The sequence below is a fragment of the Biomphalaria glabrata genome, chromosome 2, assembly GCF_947242115.1.
Source record: "Biomphalaria glabrata chromosome 2, xgBioGlab47.1, whole genome shotgun sequence".
Taxonomy (NCBI): Eukaryota; Metazoa; Mollusca; class Gastropoda; family Planorbidae; genus Biomphalaria; species Biomphalaria glabrata.
This window is the reverse complement of record NC_074712.1, coordinates 60,771,173-60,793,998: the sequence shown is the minus strand read 5'-3', so window position 1 is coordinate 60,793,998 and position 22,826 is coordinate 60,771,173. Positions and strand designations below refer to the sequence as shown.

At 34.0% G+C, this 22,826-nt stretch overlaps 2 protein-coding genes across 3 annotated transcripts in view; one reads left to right on the top strand and one right to left on the bottom strand.

Moving 5' to 3' along the window:
* Positions 1–299: 299 nt before the first annotated feature.
* LOC106053194 (E3 ubiquitin-protein ligase RNF181-like) lies at positions 300–19,188 on the bottom strand. The gene is made up of 5 exons (XM_013208694.2): positions 18,984–19,188; positions 17,282–17,421; positions 13,780–13,895; positions 12,299–12,373; positions 300–1,446 (listed from the first exon to the last, which is right to left on the bottom strand). Exons 1-5 carry the CDS (start codon positions 19,061–19,063, stop codon positions 1,387–1,389), a joined length of 471 nt encoding a protein of 156 aa, XP_013064148.2. The 5' UTR covers positions 19,064–19,188; the 3' UTR covers positions 300–1,386.
* Positions 19,189–19,426: 238 nt separating this feature from the next.
* LOC106053203 (coiled-coil domain-containing protein 96-like) overlaps positions 19,427–22,826 on the top strand; it is a 46,287-nt gene continuing 42,887 nt past the window's right edge. Inside the window, exons 1-3 of one of the 2 annotated variants that reach the window (XM_056021767.1) lie at positions 19,427–19,533; positions 20,363–20,528; positions 22,432–22,530. In XM_056021767.1, coding sequence (XP_055877742.1) covers positions 19,498–19,533; positions 20,363–20,528; positions 22,432–22,530 — 301 coding nt within the window. In that variant the 5' untranslated portion in view covers positions 19,427–19,497. Of the gene's footprint in view, positions 19,534–20,362; positions 20,529–22,431; positions 22,735–22,826 lie in introns of both variants that reach the window. The other variant, XM_056021766.1, reaches the window with a different exon arrangement.

Genomic DNA, 22,826 nt, shown 5'->3' with positions numbered 1-22,826 from the left:
TGAACTTGACATTTAGTGTCACTGAAATTGTTTGTTTGAACACTAAAATTATACATTGCTGCTGCTTTGACTTGCAAACAGTAACATAGTTGCAAAGATGAACTTGACATTTAGTGTCACTGAAACACAAGTATTATTTTTATAAGAATGGCTTATTTTGAAAATGAAAGTAATAAACTTAAAAAGGTAATAATCTGATATTACAGCATTAAGTGCTACTACTATAGCACTATTTGTACCAGGGTAATTGCCCTGAGTATCAGTGCTAGTATTCCACCTATTCAAGAATGACAAAAAGGTTTACATTATTCCTCTCCACATCTAATAAATTGAACCATGCTACAAATAAAAATAGCTGTAATGATTGAGAAATTTTTTTTTTTTTTTTACAAGTAGGTTAACAAATGATTCATGATATATAACATATCAGGCTATGGTAATTGAAATGGAAAGGTAATAGTGGCCAGCTTTACGGTACTGCTGATTGTATGTTATGTTTAAATACACCCGGTACTGTACAACATCCTGTAAAGTTGAAATTTTTTTGCTAACAAATCTGCCACACATGAAGTGCTATTAGATAGCTTCATGTGTATAGACCACCTATATCAATTTTTCCAAAACAATAGTGATGCAATTGAAATTCTCCTAATAGAACTATCCACTATCAATGATAGATAATTAAAGCAAAAATTTTAGCATTATTTTATGACTATAAATATACACATTTATTGAGATCTTCATTGTTTGGGGTTAGTGAATGAAAAAATAAATTTCAAACTTCACTAAAAAAGTTGTAAAGGATGAAATGACAATTACATGTAATATTTTATTACCAGGGTATTTATTTCTGCACATTAACAATAACTCTGAAAGGTAAAAAAAATGCTACTAACATAACTCTGACAGGTCAATAAAATGCTTATTGCTTAACAGCTTAATGCAGCATAATACATGCTAGACTTCTGTCTTTCTGTTTTAAAAATGTTAAAACTACTAAGTACACCCTCCAAATAAGTACATGAAGCTGTGTGATGTAAGGCATTTTCAAGGGCATCTACCCTAGATAAAAAGAATACAGATCAACATGACTGAATAACTACTTGGATCACTTTGATTCCTTCACACCACCTGAAGGTTTCAATAGCTAAATTCCATTTTGTTAATCAGGTTACCTCATTTATACTGGCTAATCCACAATAAAGGTTATTCAAAACTCTAGCTCACAGACTCACTCATTCATTTTTACACTTAGGGGCTATTTAATGGACAAAAAGTGTGTAACCTGCTAGTGATATATAAGACAATGTAATGTTAATAGATGTAATCATTTCCACACGCAGTACAACAATCTGACTGAAGAAGATTTCATCAAAACTCTGCAGGTCACCCAAACATGGAATCATGTAGACTGGTCAATTCATGTTCTCTCTGTTTTGCACGTGCCTACAAGTAAAAAAATAAGGGAAAAAAGCTGAATGTCTTCCACCTCCGATGCCTAAGGCGGATCTTTAAAATAAGGTGGCAAGATAGATAACCAATGAGGAAGTGCTACGAAGCAGCAGGCGCCTTGGCTCACTTGGCCATGTTCGTAGAATGCTAATAGGTCGACTTCCACAGGACATTCTGAATGGCGATCTAATTGAAGGCAGGAGAGCCGCTGGTCGCCCACTTTTACGTTATACGGATGTATGCAAACGCGACATGAAGCTCTTCAAAATCGATACTAGCAGCTGGGAAGAGGTGGCACTGGATAGATCCACATGGAGAGAGAGCATAAAGGAAGGGTCACGAATTGCAGATGTCATACGCAACACAAGCAGAAAGAAGGGTGAAAATGCAACGGTGCCTGGTGATTACATATGCCCAACCTGCGATCGCAGCTGTGTATCAAGGATTGGCCTCTTTAGTCACACAAGAAGTTGCAAACGGAAAAGATCGTCTCTCGAGACGTAAAATGCCACACAGATAAGTAAAATTAAAAAAATTTTTTTTTACAAAACTTAACTCTTTCTCTCCGTAATTTTATTTTGCTCAATACTATTTCACTCCCTTGTTATGATTAAGCTTTAATAACTTTTTTTGTTTGTTATCAGAAAGCGTTTTAGTTGGTATAGAATTAAAGGGGAATGCATGATCTTTTTAAATACACAAAGTAAAGTTTATTAAATTAAACAATATTTAATTTAATGAGGTCAAATCAACAATGGTATTGTCAATTAGTAGAGAAAGAGTTAAATTTGATGCCGGGTAAATAGTACCGGGTATATTTAAATCAATGCCACAGGAAATAATTATTATAAGATTACCAGAGGGCTAATTTCAACATTGATAATATCTAAAAACTTGTGAGAAAAATCATGGCAAAATACTGACTAGCACTGCACATTTTTGTAAAATAATAGGTACCCGGCATGGCTTAATTAGTGGATGGGTTACACTTACACTTCTACAGAAAAGTTAAACCCTTTACAGAATGTGGATTGAGTCAAGACCAATTCTTATAGAGGCCCGAACACTGACCTGGACCTGCAACGTCACAACCTGTGAACAGTTTAAAACAGTAGCTCGTTGCTATGTCACAAGTCTGTACAACGTAGCAACGAGCTATTGGTCTCTAAACTGCCCACAGGTAGTGACATTGCAGGTCAGTGTTGAGGCATTCTATAACGAATGGTCTCAATTGAGTTAATGCATCTGTTTTATTTTTTTTTCATTTTGAGAAGGATAATGCATGCTGTACTGCTACATGGGACTTTCATAATTCAGTTAATTTATCTGCTACTTTTTTATAATATGATTTTCGAGATGCGGCTTATATTCTAAAGATGGCATAAGAGTAAAAAAAGAGGAGAAAGTTATATGGGGAAATGTGGAGGCAGTATTCCAGAACCAAAATAAAGACATACAATATACAAAATAAACAAGGTCATGTCACAATACCCCATTAGCTGCTATGTCTGTCGACATTTCTGGGCTGCTGAGAGTTCAAAATAACAAACTCTTCATCTTGTTCTAAACAAGTTACGAATTTTTGCAACAGCAGGAATTTAAGCTCTTTAGTTTTATGACCAGAACAGGCTGGTTTCTGAGAGGACAAATGCACTGACCATTGTTGATGGTCTATTTTGTTGATGAGTATATATATGTTACTGGTGCATGCGAGTCCATATGACACAACAACAGAATGAATCAAGAATATACTTAATAACGCAGGCTGATAACTTCAACAATTTAATAAACAATAAAAAGGGCACAGTCCTCTGTCGTCGCTAGCCTAGCGTCGTCCTCTTAGGCGTCTTGTCCGTTATTCTTCTTGTTCATTATCCTACTCTGTTCTTACTCGTCACATTACTTAGGAAAAACCCGATTCACATCAACTTCTACGCATCTTGTGTCATTACATATTTCCTCCCCCCTTTATCAAAAAAAAAAAATTTTGTCAATTTTTTTTTTTTTCAGTCTAAAACACTATCCCTACTGTCATGTCTGTACAATATATATGGCCAAAATTTTGGGGAAAGACAAAACAAACATATATCTTGATCTTGATGGACATCATCATGTTTCCCATCTTCATCAGTTCCCTGGTGAAATTGTCCATGTTCCTATGTCACAAAGTTCACACTGTAGTTGAATGTTGACACCAAGAAAACAATACAGTTCCAATACAGTTATTAGTAAGAAAATATCTGGTATGCGGTGTTCTAATCATCACTCATTGACGATAAAATAGTATAGTACAGTGTAATAGTTTCACCAACCAATAGTACTAAGTCCATCAAGACATGTATACAGTCCCCATACGATGATGCCTTTGTCGATTCCACAGACATAAAACAGTTTTTCAGAGTAAATACACATGTATATAGTCCACATACGAAGATGCCTTTGCTGACTCCATAGGCATAAATCAGAGTTTTTCAGAGTAAATACTGTCATTGGCTGTATGTACGTTGGTGGTTGCCTCATATCACACCAAACCCCTCCTGTCAGACAAAATGTAATATTTGTGTCAAAACAACTTTCCAAATTATTCTACCTAACTTTTTTGTTGGGTACCAATAAGTATATTTTCTCTCCACTTACCATTTCCAAACTGACCTAGCCTTTTACTAATGGATGATAATGATTATATAAAAAAATAATGACTGTAGATGATCATACTTACTTTAATTTACACCTTTGACTTCAATTATTGAAATTTTATAATTATCTCCCTTGATTTAATAAAATTCCCAATTTATATTTTACTGAGTTATCTTCCTTTAAAGGAAATAAAATATATATAGTCCATATATAAACAACTTATTCATACCCATTGACTAGAACATATACATATATATACATGCATAAACAAATCAAAATGAATAATCATTATTTACAACAGTTTATCTCACTGTAACTCTTGACAACATGTCAGCTACAATATTAATTTCTCCCCTAATAGCCTCCAATTGAAAATTATATTCTTGTAAAATTAGAAACCACCTGTATAATCTACCATTTTTAATACTTTTTTCTTGCATAAACTTAAGAGGCCTGTGATCAGACAACAATATGAATTTGTTTCCCAGTAAATAGCTTTCCAACTTAGTTACAACCCAAACAACAGCTAAAGCCTCCTTCTCTATGATACTGTATCTCTTCTCAGTATCAGATAATTTCCTACTTACATAAATTATTGGGTGTAATTTATCATACTGTTGCATCAAACAACCTCCTATAGCACTACCAGAAGCATCAGTAGTGACATAGAATATTTTAGAAACATCCGGTAATCTCAATATCAAATTTGTAGAAAAAATATGCTTAACTTTCTCTATAGCTTCTACACACTTTCTATTACAAGTCACTTTTCTAGGCTGTCCTTTCTTTAATAACTGGTTTAATGGATCAACTATCTCTGCTAAATTTGGTATGTATTTTCTATAATAGTTTATCATCCCTAGTATTGATTTAATCTGTTTTTGTGTTGTTGGTATTTCTATTTCTAATATCTTCTTTACATTATCTTCAATGGGACTGATAGTATTATTTTTAACTCTATGTCCTAAAAATGTGATTTCTTCTAAGCCTATCTCTACCTTTTCTGCTTGAACTGTTAGACCATTTTGTTTAATTAACTCAAAAATCTCCCTAATTCCTTTTAAATGTTCTTTCCAATCCTCATGAAAAATGCATATATCATCTAAGTAACAGATTACATTTTTTCTATGACCTATAACCGACATCATCATCCTATTAAAGGTAGCTGGAGCATTTATAAGCCCAAAGCTCATAAAGTTCCATTAGAATATTCCATAAGGAGTGATAAATGCAGTATAAGGTTTAGCTCTATTGGTTAAAGGAATTTGCCAATATCCTTTTGTCAGATCCAATTTTGTAAATACTTTAGCATTGGACAATTTGTGTAATATGTCATCAATGTTAGGCAAAGGGTAAGGATCAAATTCAGTTATCTTATTTAACTGTCTATAATCTATGCATAACCTTATATCCCCATTCTTTTTCTTTGCTATAACTATTGGTGAAGCATAAGCTGAATTGGATGGTTCTATTATTCCTAGTTTTAATAAGTTGTCTATTTCATCTTTAACTTTTCCCTGTAAGTGTAATGGAATCCTATAAGGCTTCATGAAAATAGGTTTGTCACTAGTTAACTTTATGTCATGCTTTATGATATTTGTTTTTCCTGGCAAACTGGAAAAAATTTCTTTAAAATCACTGATTACATTTATTATGTCTTTTGTTTTTTCTGGAGATAAATTTTCTAAATTCAGTTTTTCCCATGTTTGGTTATCTTTAGTTTCTAGTATAGGAATATTTTTAATATCATTTTCATTAGTTTCCTCATTGATTAAAACAATTAAACATTCATCTACTTGATTTTCATTTTCCACAGTTTCTGTATCTAACTTTTGAGTTTGATTTTCATTGTTTACTTCTGTATCCAAATTTTGAAATTGATTTTCATTTCTCTCATTGTATAACTTCAAATTATTTATATGATATGTTTTTATTTTTCCATTCATATTAATCTTATAGTTTACTTCACTTGTTTTATTTGTAACAACAAATGGACCCTTCCACTGTTTTCCTAATTTGTTTTTTAAGTCAATTACCAAAAGTAATACCTTGTCTCCTACCTCCAATGTTCTTAATTTTCTTTTTTCATTTAAGTTCTCATCTTTCTGTTTTTCTGCTTGCGTTTCGTCTTGTTTTTGACCTTGTATTTCAACCTCTTTCTCTTTATCTTCTTCACCATTAACTATTTCATCATTCATATCAATAAGTTCCTGAGTTTCTTGTTTTGGCTTGTTCTTAGATCTGGTTATTACCATATTACTAATGTAATTATCTGTTTCAGTATTCCTATTCTGCTGTAACCTTTCATATTTCTTTTCCCATGCTTCAATTTCCTGTCTTGAACATTCCTTCAAACCTGTTAAGTTTCCAATTAACATATCATGTCTCATGTTAGGCATGGCTACTCCCTCACAATGGCCAGTGTAAAAAGGTGTCTCAATAAACACTTTAAATACTTTAAATTCCTTTATACTGCCATCTGCCAACTCCACTTTCCTTGTATATCCCCTATAATATTGCGCCTCAATGAGATCAGCCCGAACCACGAGTGTGTTACAGCCACTATCTCGGATTGCCTTTATTGGAACATTGTTAATAAAAGCTGGGTAGAAAGCAAAATTGTTTTTATTTTCCCTAACAAAAAACACTCTGTCAGAATCTCTATTTTTATATTCCCTGCTTTTACTCCTATTGTATGTGTTATTATTGTAATTGTTGTTGTAATTGCTGTACCTATTCCTACTGTCTGCTCTGTAATTATTTCTACTATCTGTCCTATTGTAATTATGTGTACTACTTGATCTATTATAATTATTCCTACTGTTTGACCTGTTTTGTGTTCCCCTGCATCTCATAGCCATATGTCCTTTTTTCCCACATCTATAACATGTAACATCCCTGTTGTTTGACCTATCTCTACTATTGCTATATCTAAAATGTTGGCTATCCCTACTTCTATTTCTACTTCTTTCATTGTTTTCCTGTGTATATCCCACTAGATCAATATTCTTTTTATCTTTACATGAAAAAAGGTTGTTGGGATAGGCATTTTTATATGTTCTTATTATCTCAGTAACATCATCCAAAACTTTGGGATTCCTTTCTTTGATAAATGATTGTAATTGCGGGTCACACTTAGCTACAAAATTATCAAGTAATATAAAATTTTTTAATCCCTCAAAGGTACTGTCAATCTTCTCAAATCCCAGCCATTTATTAAAATAGTCTTTTTCCAAATTTATAGTGGTTTGTGGTTCTGTCTGATTGGAAGGTGTGTTTTCAAAATATTTTTTTCTGAATGTGCTGGCATTGTGTCCATATGCATTCAGCAATTCCTTTTTTAAAATTTGGTAGCTATTTTGTACAGTATGATTATGGTTTTGACAAATTGTAAGAGCTTGCCCTTGTACAAAGTCTAACAAAATTTGAGACCACTCTTCCTCCCTTATATTGCAATTAACCATTTTAATTTCATATCTCTTTAGGTAGTCTGAAATGCAATCTCTAGCCTCCTGAAAGGGTTGTAGTTTTTTCCTCAACCAATGGTTGTTATCACTTGAAATATTAGTGTTGTTTGTGTGATTATTACAATTATTGGTTTCAATGTGATTGTCTGGGGCATTGGTAGTATTAGTATTAGATCTATCATTAGTATTAGTGCTATTAACTTTTTGTTTATTTTGTTCAGCTTCAATTCTCAATTTCTCAAGATCATATTGTAATTTCCTATCTGCTTCTTCTTTTATTAATTGTGCTTCCCTATCCTTTTCTTTCTCTCTACGCTCTGTTTCTTCTCTTCTTTCTTTATCTATTCTATCTCTCTCTATTGTCACCATTTGCTACACATAGCTAGTTAGGTCCTTCCCTTTAAGTTCTAGCTGTTTAGCCTCAGCAATAATTTGCTGGCGAAAAGTCTCCATATAATCATAATCAAAGTTTGGAGCTGTTGCCATTATGCTTATTTTATTTTAAACAATGTCTCAATATAGTTTTGATATGGCCTCCCTATTGGCCTAAATATCACAATTTAGTTTTCACAAAAACTCACTTTCAAATACTTCTTGTAATATATATATATTTAAATACCTTTGCTCAATGTTATATTAACAAATATTACCTCAGTGGACTTACTCACAGCCACAATACTTGAATACAACTCAAAATTTTATATCACCTTAATTCAGTGGACTTACTTTAGACCACACAAACAAATATCAATACCTCAATACTTAATTCAATGGACTTACTTCTTGCCAATAAATACCCCTAGGACTATTCTAGTCACTAGTCTAGATTCAATACAACTTCAAATAGATAAATCAATATTATACCTCCAACAGTAAATCACAATCCAGTGATACTGACAAAAAATTTTATTCTGACCAATTAGACTGTGTTTAAACACATCTATAAAATAATGTCAACCGATTAATCGGGACAAAAGATCTATATATAAATAATTACTCCTTAGACTCAGTTGTCCTCAGGATAAAATAGATCTAAGGCTCTCATAGGTATAACAATTTAGTTAATACCTGGAAACAATCTAGAATTTATAATCTAGATTAAACGTGGCTTACCTTATCTACTTAAGATAAAATTACTAATATATAATAAGAATAATGTAAAATAAACGTAATAAGACACAAAAAAAATAAATCTATTCTAATGAGATGAGACTTTTTAGAGGAAGTATACACTGAAAGAGACAAATAAAGATAACTTCACTTGACTTCTAAAAAAATAAAATGTACGTGGATACGAACAAAACAAGACAATCTAAACAATCATCGAGACTTTATTAAATGGAGCAGGTCCACTTTCTAATGTGTCCTATAATGACGCCCTTATCAGGCAACCTGCTCTTAACAAAGATCTACTGTCCCTAATAGACTTAATTTAATAATAATGGAGAGAAAAAATAAACTTATCTTTAGTTAGATCCCCTTTGTTCAGTCCACGGAGCTACAACGGTCAGTTCCACACAAGTTCCCCACTGTCTTTGTCTTAGGCAAGGCAAGGTGTGCTCCCACAATGGCTACTCGACAGGCAGTACTGAGTTAGGCCAATCTCTCCTGTTGCTGCCACAGTATGGTACGGTTCTCAGATAAAGTCCTCTGGTAGGGTTCCAAGGTTCCGGTTCCACTTGATGATCTGTTGGTGCTGGCTTCTGTCTTCAGGTCAGGAACATAAGTCAATACTGAGACAAGCTGGTGGTGCTGTCTCAAGAGAGGTAAAAAAAAATGACTAAGTCCAACTCTCTCTTTTGATGAATATAAATTAGTCAACTTTACAAGTTGATTAGATGGTCACGCAGTGTGGTAGTAGGGTATACCATCACTCGTGTGTAGATTAGATTGTAAGCTCAGCAACACTGCAACAGTCAATTAATAGCTTGAAAAACAAACCTGACAAGGTGACTCCAACGGTCAGCTTGTAGATACTAGATATGTAGACTCAGGTGACTTCCCGTACTCACAATAAACAGATAAACCTGACAAAATGAGGTATCTTCACTCTTGAGTAGTCTTGAGGTATATATATTTAGATAGAGGTATACTGACGACGGACTGCCCTAAATCACTTCAACGGACGAAATAGTTCTGGATTCAGACACAATAGATATACTCAATATAGATCTATATATAGATCCAGGTTCAATCTAAAAATATCTAACCTGGCTGACAAAGCTAGACGCTGGTAACGGTTTCGAATTTTCTCTAATAGAAAGTCTAGATCCACTGGAACAAAGATGCCAAAATCCAGCTGCAGTCCAGATAATTAGCACAGACGTAGGGTAGATCTAGTAGAAATAAACGAATGTTAATCCAGTACTTCTCCAGTGTACTTCGCCAAGTGTAGAATTGTAGATAGATATATCCAGAACACGAAGTTAACTAGATTGTAGATCAAAATGACGCCCTGGCCGTCGTGGGTCGCCACATCTGTTGATGGTCTATTTTGTTGATGAGTATATATATGTTACTGGTGCATGCGAGTCCATATGACACAACAACAGAATGAATCAAGAATATACTTAATAACGCAGGCTGATAACTTCAACAATTTAATAAACAATAAAAAGGGCACAGTCCTCTGTCGTCGCTAGCCTAGCGTCGTCCTCTTAGGTGTCTTGTCCGTTATTCTTCTTGTTCATCATCCTACTCTGTTCTTACTCGTCACATTACTTAGGAAAAACCCGATTCACATCAACTTCTACGCATCTTGTGTCATTACACCATATTTCTACAATTACAATCGCCATAGAGCAATCTATCAAGGGGCAGGCCCCATTGTACAAGACCTTTGTGGATTTTGAGAAAGCCTCCAAAAGCATCGGAAAGTGACAAACTATTATGGAGTTCCATCAAAGTCCCCCAACATTATCTAACATGTGAAGGCTCATTTTGCCTAGTGATACACAACAGCAGACTTAACAATCCAAATCAGGTAAAAAAAACAGGGGTGAGTGTTATGGAGAGTGTGTGTTTCTATGGTGGTGACAGTGGGAGAAGTTAGCGATTAGTTATGAATGATGCAACATAGGTGTCACTGTTGTCATTTGGTCTTAGGACAGACGTCTTCAAAACATTAGACTGAAAGTTTGTGAGTTAGATTTTGTCAAAAAATATTATAACTGAAGTCTAATAGATTTATTTAATCTCATATCAACTAGATTTTGTCTATATTATAAAATAAAGTTATGTTTAGCATTGTTCACAAGGAAGTTACTCAAGATATTTCAAGTTTTATTAGTAAAGATATATTACACCTACAACGGTTCAGTTGTCTACCAGCAGTATGGTGCTACAAGTCAATGACCAGCAATAACAGTAAGACAAGGATGCATGCTTTCGATCTTAATATTGTTTTTGGTCATTGGATCATGAGAAAAATTCTGACAACAAAAAAAAAGGCATTTTGGACCCTAAATCAACACCTGAAGTCTTGGATTTTGATGATATCTGCCTCCGCTCCCATACACACACAAAATGCTCCGGCAAAAAAATCAAAAAAAAATCTGATCAACAACAAGAAAATTGAAGTTTGGTGAGAATCAGTAACAATTGAGAGCCCTTTTGGACCAAAGGGGGAGAGCATCTTCAATATTAATGTTTTTATGATAGTTATCCATATTTTCACAAAACCTAATGAAATACTCAGAAAGACACAAGATAGAGGCACATTTCTTATTCCAGAACAAATTCGTACAAGTGCTCCTTCTTCCCTAATGCATTTAGAGAATGGAATGGGTTGCCTGAATCAGCCAGGAAAACAATGACTTAGTTTAAGTCATTGATTAACATGCATGACTAGATTGACACATGTTTGTAAAATGTTTTACATAATTCGGATGTTTACTTCAGAGTTGAAGTTACTTCCTAGTCCAAACCTCCTGCAGGACGACGGGGGATGGGAGCGGGCAGGGTTTGAACCAGGAACCATCGATAAACTCGAACGACAGTCTAGTGTGCAAACCACACAGCCAGGCAGCAATCACATGAAATGCGTAGGACTTCTTTTTTTTTTAAGTAACCTCTGTTATAAATAAGATACAATAACTATATATCATTGATTAAAACACACAAAAATAATTGTTCTTAGCCCATTATCTCATCTGTCACTACTATCTGGAATACCAAACTAAAGAAATTAGAAACTATTTAAACCCCAAAATCATCTTTGGTAAAAACACATTATAAAGAGAAAAAAAAATCTGGATGTTTTACAAAGGGAAACTATCCTAGATTAAATTTTAAGCACTTCAAAACGATTTGGGAAGGAAAAGAGGGAGAAAAAACAACAACCAATTAGAGTATTGTCGATTAGGAGAGAAAGAGTTAAATTTATATACCTCCACAGAGTGACCTTAGAGATGAACTCCTATTGAAAAAACAGAGCAGGAAGGACTACTCCTCCCGTAGTACTCTGGCAAGAAACTTAGCTGTTCGGCGTAGTGCCTCGTAGCTACCATACAAGTCAAAGTGACTGCTCAGACAGGTCCCCCCCCTTAGCTCACGGAGCTGGGGACACTCATACAGGACGTGCAACGCTCTCTCCACAGTGACGGCATCAGGCGTCAAAGTTCGTGCGGAACCGGGCAAAGTATGCTCCCACAGAGTGACCATATCATTAAAGAGTGACACATACACTTGAGAAATGGATGTCTGTTATAGAATGAAAATATAAAGTGATAAGTGAAACTTACCTTATGTTTCTTATATTCTTCATACTGTGGATCATCTGTAGGTAATTCATGACGGCACATGGGGCAAGAGTTAACCTGCAATTCAAAGCATCCAATCAAAAGACAGTAATTCACATGCAAATGATGAACTTTTAATTTAATTGGCACAATGTACTAGATTACTAATAAGACTGGACTCGCAATTCAGGGGACATTTTTTTTTCTCAAACTCATTCTTTAAATGTTCTAATCAATGTTTATATTTTAAATTATAAAAAAATTTATCAACCTTGGGCGTAGCAAGGATTTTTTCTCAGGTGGGTTTGGCTGAAGGGTATTTTTGTTTCCATTTTCCTCGTATGTATACAACTTCACAGATAGTTTTTTCTTTTTTTTTTTCGTCTCATGTTCTCTAGAATAGGTTCTTTCTGGTGTGAATGACAGTAGATACCATCCCCTTGCTAGCTAAGGGGGAGTGCTAAGGGTTCCCCAGTGGCTAGCATTACTTCCTGTATTCTGAGCTTTCAAAATGCATTTTCTGAGTTTTCTACAGCGCAACATGCTGTTATTGTGCTAACAAAACTCACAGGCCAAATATCAAATCTTCTTATCACTTCACTTTACTAATGGAGACCAGGGACTTGGTATAAAACAGATCAATGTGGGCAATGTTTTATTTGGGGCAGGTAAACTTAAACCTCTAAAGACTGTTGTTTTACCTATATTTTTTTAAGTCTGTGACTTGAATACTCATATATTTACTTTTTTTAATGGAGTGCAGCAACTGATAGAAAGAAAGATGAAAGTTTGAAATATTTCCTTTTTTTTTTGGGGTGGGGGTGGGTGGGGGGGGGGGGAAGGGCTGTACCCCACTGCAACACCCATGTGGTAACTATAGTTTTGATTTAGTTTTTTTTTTATAGGGGGGAGGGGGTCCTGAATCTAGAATTGAATGACATTTGCTTTGGTTTTTCTCAAATTGGATGGCTGCCTGGTCGTGCGGTTTGCGCGCTGGACTGTCATTCACATTTATCGATGGTCGAGGGTTCAAACCCTGCCCGCTCCCATCCCCCGTCGTCCTGCGGGAGGTTTGGACTAGGAAGTAATTATCTTCAACTCTGAAGGAACATCCGAAACATGTAAAAAACATTTTACAAAACATTTTACAATTGTTGCTTGAATTTCTGGTAGATTTACAATATTATTGGAAAGAAGTGACTTTAAATGGGATGGGGGGCTAAAATTATGAAATTCGCTTTGTTTTTTTTTTTGGTTTGGGGGGAGGGGTAGTGAACATAAAAATCCCTAGCTAAAATCATGGACTTTGGCAGTTATATTTGAACACACACATACACTACCCGGCTAAGCCCATGAATTAACCTGAGCTTTCAAAAAATGACAACAGTGGTATTAACTTTTTTTTCTTTCACACAACTCATGTGTTTCTAAATTGAAATAGGTAAACTCTTTTCAAAATGACTAGAATTATATGATAAATGTACCTTTCCTAACCACGGTAAAATACAAGCACTATGAAACTGATGCTTGCAAGGTAAAATTTTAGTTTCATCTTCTTCATCAAACTCCATCAAACAAATAGAACACTTTTTACCTAGAGCTAGTGAAAAAAAAAAAGTGTATTAAAAGGTAATTAAAAAACAATAAGAACTAACAAACAGTAGCTATATAAAGACACAGTTCTTGAATTTAATACTTTCACAAGCAGGAACTGCTTTGTGACAGAAGCTTTAACTTATTTACCACAAAAAAGGCAACTGGAATGATGTCACTAGAATGATGTCACTAGAATGATGTCACTAGAATGATGTCACTAGAATGATGTCACTAGAATGATGTCACTAGAATGATGTCACTAGAATGATGTCACTAGAATGATGTCACTAGAATGATGTCACTAGAATGATGTCACTAGAATGATGTCACTAGAATGATGTCACTAGAATGATGTCACTAGAATGATGTCACTAGAATGATGTCACTAGAATGATGTCACTAGAATGATGTCACTAGAATGATGTCACTAGAATGATGTCACTAGAATGATGTCACTAGAATGATGTCACTAGAATGATGTCACTAGAATGATGTCACTAGAATGATGTCACTAGAATGATGTCACTAGAATGATGTCACTAGAATGATGTCACTAGAATGATGTCACTAGAATGATGTCACTAGAATGATGTCACTAGAATGATGTCACTAGAATGATGTCACTAGAATGATGTCACTAGAATGATGTCACTAGAATGATGTCACTAGAATGATGTCACTAGAATGATGTCACTAGTATCTTCTAGCAATGCAAAAAGAAGGAAAAAAAAATGAATTTGTTACATCACATTCCATTCTCGAAATATAAAGCATACATATCAGACTTGTGTAATAATATAGAAGTAGATGCAAGGATACTGCAATGGAATGTTCCGTTTGTTCTATTCAGAAAACAAAGATTTACTGCTGCAGGGGTAAACGACTGTATAGAAAATACGAAAAACATGCATATATGTAACCCTCCCGGACCAAGTACTTGGTCGGCATGGTTACATATATGCATGTTTTTTGTATTTTCTGTATTGTTCTATTCAGGCTGTTTATTTTTTAATGATACTATTTGGATTTAAATCTATTTTATGTGAATCCACTATTGTGATTCAGACATTAAAGTTTTCTTCTAGGATGTATATAATTAAAGTATTTGTATTTCAACGCATGGATATTTCTTTTGATCTATGATTTTCTAGCAGTAAAAAAATCAGCTATGTCTCAAAATATCGACCTGTGAAATAGTACAGAAGTAGAGTCGTTGGTATAGTCACATATTGAATATTATTTCATTCAATTCAGTCTGTTTAACAAATCAGTCATTGAATTCAGTAGGTTTAACAAGTTTATTTCATGTGATTTCAGTATTTTGGTTCAAACATTTAACTATTCTTATAGGATTTTTCGAATTAAAGTGTTTATAATTTCACTTCAATGATTACTTTCTGGGCTTTGCTCATTATAGAACATGTTGTGTTCATTCAAGGACAAAGAATCTACTAAATCCTATAAACAATAATGGAAATATACACAATCCAACTAATGTCAGGTACCCATTAGAGCTGGGTGGACTAAGAGGTGCCTTACACATCCTGAAAGTAAAAATTCCAGGATTCAAATCTGGGACCCCCGGTTTGGAAGCCAAGTGCTTTACTACTCAGCCATCGTGCCTCCATTTCACAATATAACATAACTAATCTAAATCTTATATAATACAGACGTTACTTCAAAAAAGAAGATGTTTACGTCCTACGTGTCATGCATTTAAACCAATGACTTAAAGTTTGCTAAGTCACTGGTTTTTCTGGCTAGCTCAGGCAACCCATTCCATGTTCTAATAGCACTAGAGAAGAAGGAGCATTTGTACAAATTTGTCCTAGCATATGGAACAAGGAATGTACCTTTATCTTTGTGTCTTTTTGAGTATTGTATTTTATTAGATTTTGTTTTTGTATTTGAAGATTATGGTTTAGAATTTTATGTATAATTGCTACTTTAATAGAAAGAAAACTATATGGAGAGCTCCCTGATTTGGAAACCACTGAGCAGTTCATCTTATATATTGGTCTAGTCATCTGAACGCTCCAACATAACAATGAGAACAAAGAAGAAGAAGCTATTTTAATTTTGAGTCTTCTATCCTGAAGGCTTTCTAAATTTAGTGATTTTACTAAAGGTGTTACTCTAGTCAATTGTGAATATTTGTTTGTTATGAATCTCATTGCTCTATTTTGTGTCTGTTCCAGTTTTTAAAATGTTTTCTTGAGTTGAGGGGTCCCAAACAGAGGATTCTATTATTGGCCTAACCAAGGTTAAATAACAATTAACATATTGAGATATTTTTATATTTTGTGTTTGTTTCCCTTAGATAAGCTTTTTTTAAAATTAAAAAACAAATTGCTTGATTAAGTCAGTTTTAGAGTAGGCCCTCTTTCTATTTGCAGTACATACAAGAAACTAACAAAATAACAGGATTGGGTTAAACAAAAGATGGAACTTAATTGTAGCCCATTTTGTTTCAACCCAATCAAAACAAAAGAGAAGAGCAATTAAACAGAAGTCATTGTGATGTAGTTTATTGCCAGCAACGTTCTGAGAATGGAAAAGAGAAATAGTTAAGTCAGAAAATTTAATGGCTTCGACCTTCAGAGAAATCTGGCAGTTTATTGCGGTTGCCTCATTGGTTGATTAATGACGAAGGTCAAGAATTGAAGTATAAATGAAATAGGTCTACTCTAGTTATAGTGCGCGTACTAGTACATGGTTCAGACTGGCTTGCTTTCTACTCTTTTTGAAATGGCAATACATTTACTTAACTAACTGTTACTACTTCCTCTACAGCCCCCCTCTTTCTCTCACTCACTGTCTCCAGATTTATTGCAAGAAAAATACAACGCAACAAATACATATAATTGCAGATAATTTACAATATATTAAAGTTCCCCCTTTCAGACCTTGCGATCTACGTGGCAGATGATGTAAAGGTAATATGTTTCTGTGGCCCATGGTTAACGAGGGTGTCATGTGGCCAGCACCACTTTTCCCAAAGTAATGTCAGGTACCCATTAGAGCTGGGTGGACTAATAGGTGCCCGCCCTACAGATCCTGAAAGTAAAAATTCCAGTCTTCACGAGGATTCAAATCTGGGACCCCTGGTTTGGAAGCCAAGCGCTTTACCACTCAGCCATCGTGCTTCCATTTTACAATATAACATAACTAAAAGACTAAAAATCCTTATTAGACACCATTTCAAAATTAAGCTTAAAGCTAGAAATTTTATTCTGTATTACTTTGTTATCATCATCACGATACCTATTGACGAGCTAGAAATAAATCCATGCTAACAGTCTATATTTTTTTTACATGTGCACATAATGTGCCAATGATGGGAGATAAGTTCAGTGTTTACAAGATCACAACAAATCACATTGATTTTACCAGCTATTGTTGGGGAGATAAGTTTAGTCTCAAGTTCTTCTACAACTTTCTTTGATGCTGGAGGAGCTCTTCCTTCACCTCCAAAGAATCTGTTATATTCCATGTCCCATTCTGCACCCAGTCCTGAGTCGAGTAACAATCTGAGGAGAACAAGATGCCGCAAATGTTTCATAACTAGAAAAAAACAACAACTATTATACCTTCAAGTGATGTCAAAAGTTATAATTAGACTGATTATTTTTCTATTGCCTATAAATATAGGCTACCGGTATTTGTTTTAACCAAAACTTAACTACATAAAGGCCAAGTGGTCAGCTCTCTATGACACTATACCTTTATAGAATAGGTTTCTTATCTAGATTTGCCAATAATAAATGTTAATAACTGTCGATTATAATATAGAGAAAGTAATGTCTGTTTTCAATGTTGATCTTATTTAGGCATTCACTCCACCATATACGGTACTCTGGACAAATTCCCTTGTTCTGAGTTAAGATAAAAAAGAAGAGGCAAAATGACAGAGTAGATGAGTTTTATAGTTCTACATTCAGGAAGGAGGATGGGGGGGGGGGGGGCAAACCAATGTTACACAGTGCGGATTTAAACTCATTAAAAAAGATCATGTCTGGTTGTCCACCATACAAGATAGTTGTCCTACCCAGTGCAGCTGTTCAATAAGAGGTGTCTACACTGGCATCCAGCAGAGCATGGCTATTTGTTAGTCTTGCCACTTGCCAGCATATATGCCTATTATGAAATGTAGGCGCCTTAGAAAAGTTAATAAAGCCATAGAATCCTCTGGTTTCGACAAGGTTGTTAACCTATAAAATGCTTCCAATGGCATGCGTCTCAAATAGCCTCTGACAACCAGTCCAACTCCCTGCCTTCATGTGTGGTTCAGATACTGAGCCTGGCGAAACCCTTACCACCGACAGGAAAAGGGATAAAGGTGAGCAACTGGCGCCGAACCAGTAAGCTTCGAATGAATGTGGGGAAAAAATTATTACTTTTCTTGTATTTTAACCTATATATATTATTAATTTATTACAAGTTAAAGGTTAGACAATCCATCTCTGAGTACCGCGCCTACTTTTTTTTTACAAAAAAGCACTGTATATATATAAATATATATATATATATATATATATATATATACAGTGCTTCGAATGAATGTGGGGAAAAAATTATTACTTTTCTTGTATTTTAACCTATATATATTATTAATTTATTAAAAGTTAAAGGTTAGACAATCCATCTCTGAGTACCGCACCTACTTTTTTTTACTTTATATATATATATATATATATATATATATATATATATATATTATACACTTATATAAATATTATATATGATTATCTAGATTCTAGAATCTAGATCAACATAGACACATAGGTTTAGTTATAAGTTTAGTAGATTTTAATGAAACGATTTCAGTGTCTGACTATTAAAATGATTTATAATTATTTAGACAATGTAATAATTAGTTCTATGTAGACTAGTATTAAAACAATTAAATCTATTTTTTTATTTATTTTGCAGCATTTTACACTTATCAATTAGAATCTAGAATTTGATTGTTAAATTGTTAGATCTAGTCTAGATCTTGAACTTATTCTAGACTAGATTATTTATTTATTATTAGATATTAATTATTAATATTTGATTTGCTACCTACTACCTAACCTAGCCTAAGCCTAACCTAGCCAAATGTAGTGCATGATTAGGAGTTTGCCCATCTTCCAGAGGTTCACAGTTATGTTCGTCAAAATAAGAAGCCATTACAAATAGATCTAGACTCCTCTAGTAGATAAGATCTCAAAACAAGACAGTAGACACCTATAAGTATGACTAGACACAATAGATCTAATGATTCTAATCAAGATCTATTAGGCGAATTGTTTATTTGTCATAAAAGAATAATGTTTCTTATCACAAAAGATTCAAATAAGAATCTAATCTATATATTTTAATATATTCTATAAGTAATAAGATCCAATCAAATGGAAATTCAGTTCTAGATCTAGATCTAACATGTTTAAAAATTATTCTATATCTAGATATACCCTTATTATAAGATCTATATAGATCATAGATCTAGATTGAAACTCTATTATTTTTTATTGGCTTGAAATTAAAAATATATAGATCTATATATTATATATATATATTATATTGATGCATGTGTCAATATTTAGGCCAGTGATGCCAATCTAATGTTTCTAAGGACAACTAAGATGGCTGACAATGAGGTTCGAACCCGTTAAGTATATATAAATTTAAGTACATTGAGTGCTTTGGAGGAAATTAGAGTCTATCACAATATTGTATTGCATATTTAATAAAAAATATCAAGAACATTCAACCATTTTTATATAGTTTTTTATAGATCTATTAAATAAATAACTTTTTTTTTTATTACATTACAGCTTGAAAGAAAGTTTTCAAGTGTTTGTTTTTTTTAATGAATGAAAGAGTTGCACTGATGATGAATTTTTCTAGTTTTTCAAAAGGAATGCCAGCTTCCCATCTTAACTGTGATCACATGACCCAGTGATTCTTTAGGTTGTGATCATAAAATAGAAATTTATTGACTATTTCCCTAAGATTTCGTTGATCTCTAATAGTCAGAAAAATTGAAAACAGTGTCTGTTCTACATGAAAAATATCTAGTGTCCAAGGGTGAGAAACTATTATACTGTTCTACTGTATCAAGTTTTCTATTTTCGTTTAGGTCCTTTATTTTTAAATTACAATTCTTCTGAGTCTTTTTGATATATCAGAGTTGTGTATTATGGTTTTAAGCAGGGGATTTTGTAAGCATCAACTTCAGTGAATTGGATGATGTTTTGTATTTATTTTTTGTCCATTAAAACTAAAGTAACTGAAATGTGCCAATTTTCCGATTGAAATAGCCATACTAAATAACATTCATTTTTGAATGGTGGTTGCTCTTATGTACAGTTTACAAGCATATATATGGTGTCAATGTCCTTCCCACGCTATCACTTCAACCATATCATTGAAGATATTAAAGGTAAAACATGTTATGACCCTTATTCTATGTTTATTTTTTCTAAGGATTCTATTGCCGAATCGGAGATCGTTGTTGGGGATGAGAGCTTGGTGGATATAGCGAAAGATGATGAAGAAGAAGAAACTGAAGCACAACAAGCATCAGAAGTTGAAGGTCAAGTAGGGGAAACAACTGCAGAGGGGGCAGATGAAGCCCAAGAACAATTAACTGGTAAAAATTTAAAAAAATTTTTTTTTTCTTCCAACAATGGTTTTTCTTTTTCAATATGAGCCTAGATCAAAATGAATAATTGACATTAGATGCCAATTCACAGATGCAGATGTTAACTTATTTAGACTGATATTTCTGTCCTTTGTAGAGTTTTATTGCACTTTTGTTAACAAACATTTACATGATCCATTATGTATGTTAAAAAAAACTGTTAAGGCTAGAAGTATTTAACCCTTTTATGCCTGGGGGATATAAATTACAAATACCTATCGCAGGTCGCATCAGCTCAAGAAATCATTGAGTCCAATAGAACTGATCCTATGTAGCTTCTTTATGCACTGTAGACAAAAGATTTGAGGAGCTGGATGGCACAGCATGGGCTAGATATAGCCAGTGGGCCTTAGTTTAGACATCACTGATTTAAACTCTTTTACTGTAGTAAAGTCTTAATATCTATCTATTTAACCTTGCAATCTATGGGGCAGATGATGCAAAGGTGTGGCCCACAGCCATATGTGGATAGCACAATGACCAGACAGCTTTACTTTCCCCTACTAATATCAGGTAACCATTACAGTTTGGTGGAAAATTCAGAAATTCAAAATCCCAGTCTTCGTTGAGATTCAAACTCAAAATCCCTCAATTTGGAAGCCAACATTTTTATCACTCAGCCACCATGCCCCCAAAGCTTAAAGAAAACTACTTTTATTTAAACCTCATTTATTGAATAAAAAAAAAAAAAAAGATATTTTTAAAGCAGGTAGCTTATAATATCTGTGGCATTTTACGTCTCGAGAGACGATCTTTTCCCTTTGCAACTTCTTGTGTGACTAAAGAGGCCAATCCTTGATACACAGCTGCGATCGCAGGTTTGGCATATAATATAATAATATAAAATTACAATATTGATTTCTAACTCTCAGGTCTTGTTTTTGAAAGTAATAAAGAGGTGGTCCACATTTTTTTTTTTTTTGCATTATAGATTTCCCCTTTTATGCATGAATAAAAATAAAATTTATAGATAATATTTCTATCTAAAAGGATGTCATTTACTTTCTTTAAATAATATGTTAATTCCAGCTATATATTAATGATATTTTTGACTTTTAAGAAGTTCTATATTATCAAGTCTAGTCAAAATTTACTAGACACCAGTTCAGAACCAATGTTAAGAAATGCAAGAATAAATTTTGTTTGCTTTTTGTCTACAGGTTGAAAGTTATGACATTTCAAACCCTAAAATGTTTATCCATCGATCCCAGTTATGCTACAGCCCATGGAGGGCCCTAGCCTGCTTTAGCACATCTCTCCATTCCGATTTATCTTGTGCTTTATGTCTCCATGCACGGACTGCCTCTACATCATCAAGCCACCGTACTCGTGGCCTGCCTTTGGGGCACATGCCTTTTGTTTTTTGCCGGTGAACAACCTTTGCTCCTCTGTTCTCGGCATTCTTTCGAGGTGACCTGCCCCCAACGTCATCTGTTCCCTTTTATTTCCGTCACTACAGAGGGGTCTTCATACAGCTTGTATATTTTTTGTTTGGTGCAAATCTGTGTGCTATAGAAAGCTCTGTTGCCTTCCGCTAGTTGTTCCATTACTTATGGCGGTTTTGGAATGTATTCTGTTTCCTAAATATTTAAACGCTTCTATGTTATTAAACTTGTTTAATATGTTTATAGATTTAAATATAAAAGACACTGAAGATCTATTGATAGGGAACTATTTAACCTTATTCCAGACAATTACATATACTTGAATCTTGACACACTTAAGGGACTTCTCTTAATTCTCTTGAGACAGAAACAAAAAAAAAAAGTCTTATTACATAATAATTTTTATTAGTGAAATGCATATCCAGAAAAAGTTTGATAAAAACATTTTCTTTTTTTTTTTTATCTAGAACCTTCTAAGGATGGAGAAGGAGGGGAAGAGATGGAGGAAGCTGCTGCAGAGGAAGAAAAAAAAGAGGAAGAGGAAGGTGTGCGAACGCCAACACCAGGTCAGGAAAATGTTGAAACTATTGATCATGTTGAGGATGTTCCACCTGTTAATGATGTTCAACCTGTTGATGATGTTATTAAGAGTGATGAAACTACTGATGAAACTATTGACACTGACAACACGGCTGCTGGCGATGTGACAGAGTCTGTTGGGGCAGTTGAAGAAGGCCAGCAGGATGTAGATGGTCAACCTCCACAGGAAGGTTGTGGTTGTTTATTGGCCTTAGATTATTGTGAACTAACTATTTATTAAGGCAGAGACAAAGTAAACTTCTATTTTAAGTGTTAAAGTTTA

Excerpts from the sequence above, each read along its gene's own strand:
- LOC106053194 (XM_013208694.2), bottom strand. The coding sequence starts at position 19,063 with ATGGCTTCTTATTTTGACGAACATAACTGTGAACCTCTGGAAGATGGG. Across the intron at positions 17,422-18,983 it reads CATGCACTACATTTGGCTAG|ATTGTTACTCGACTCAGGAC; the intron begins GTTAGGCTTAGG and ends TGTTCTCCTCAG. Across the intron at positions 12,374-13,779 it reads TTTTACCGTGGTTAGGAAAG|GTTAACTCTTGCCCCATGTG; the intron begins GTACATTTATCA and ends TTTGAATTGCAG.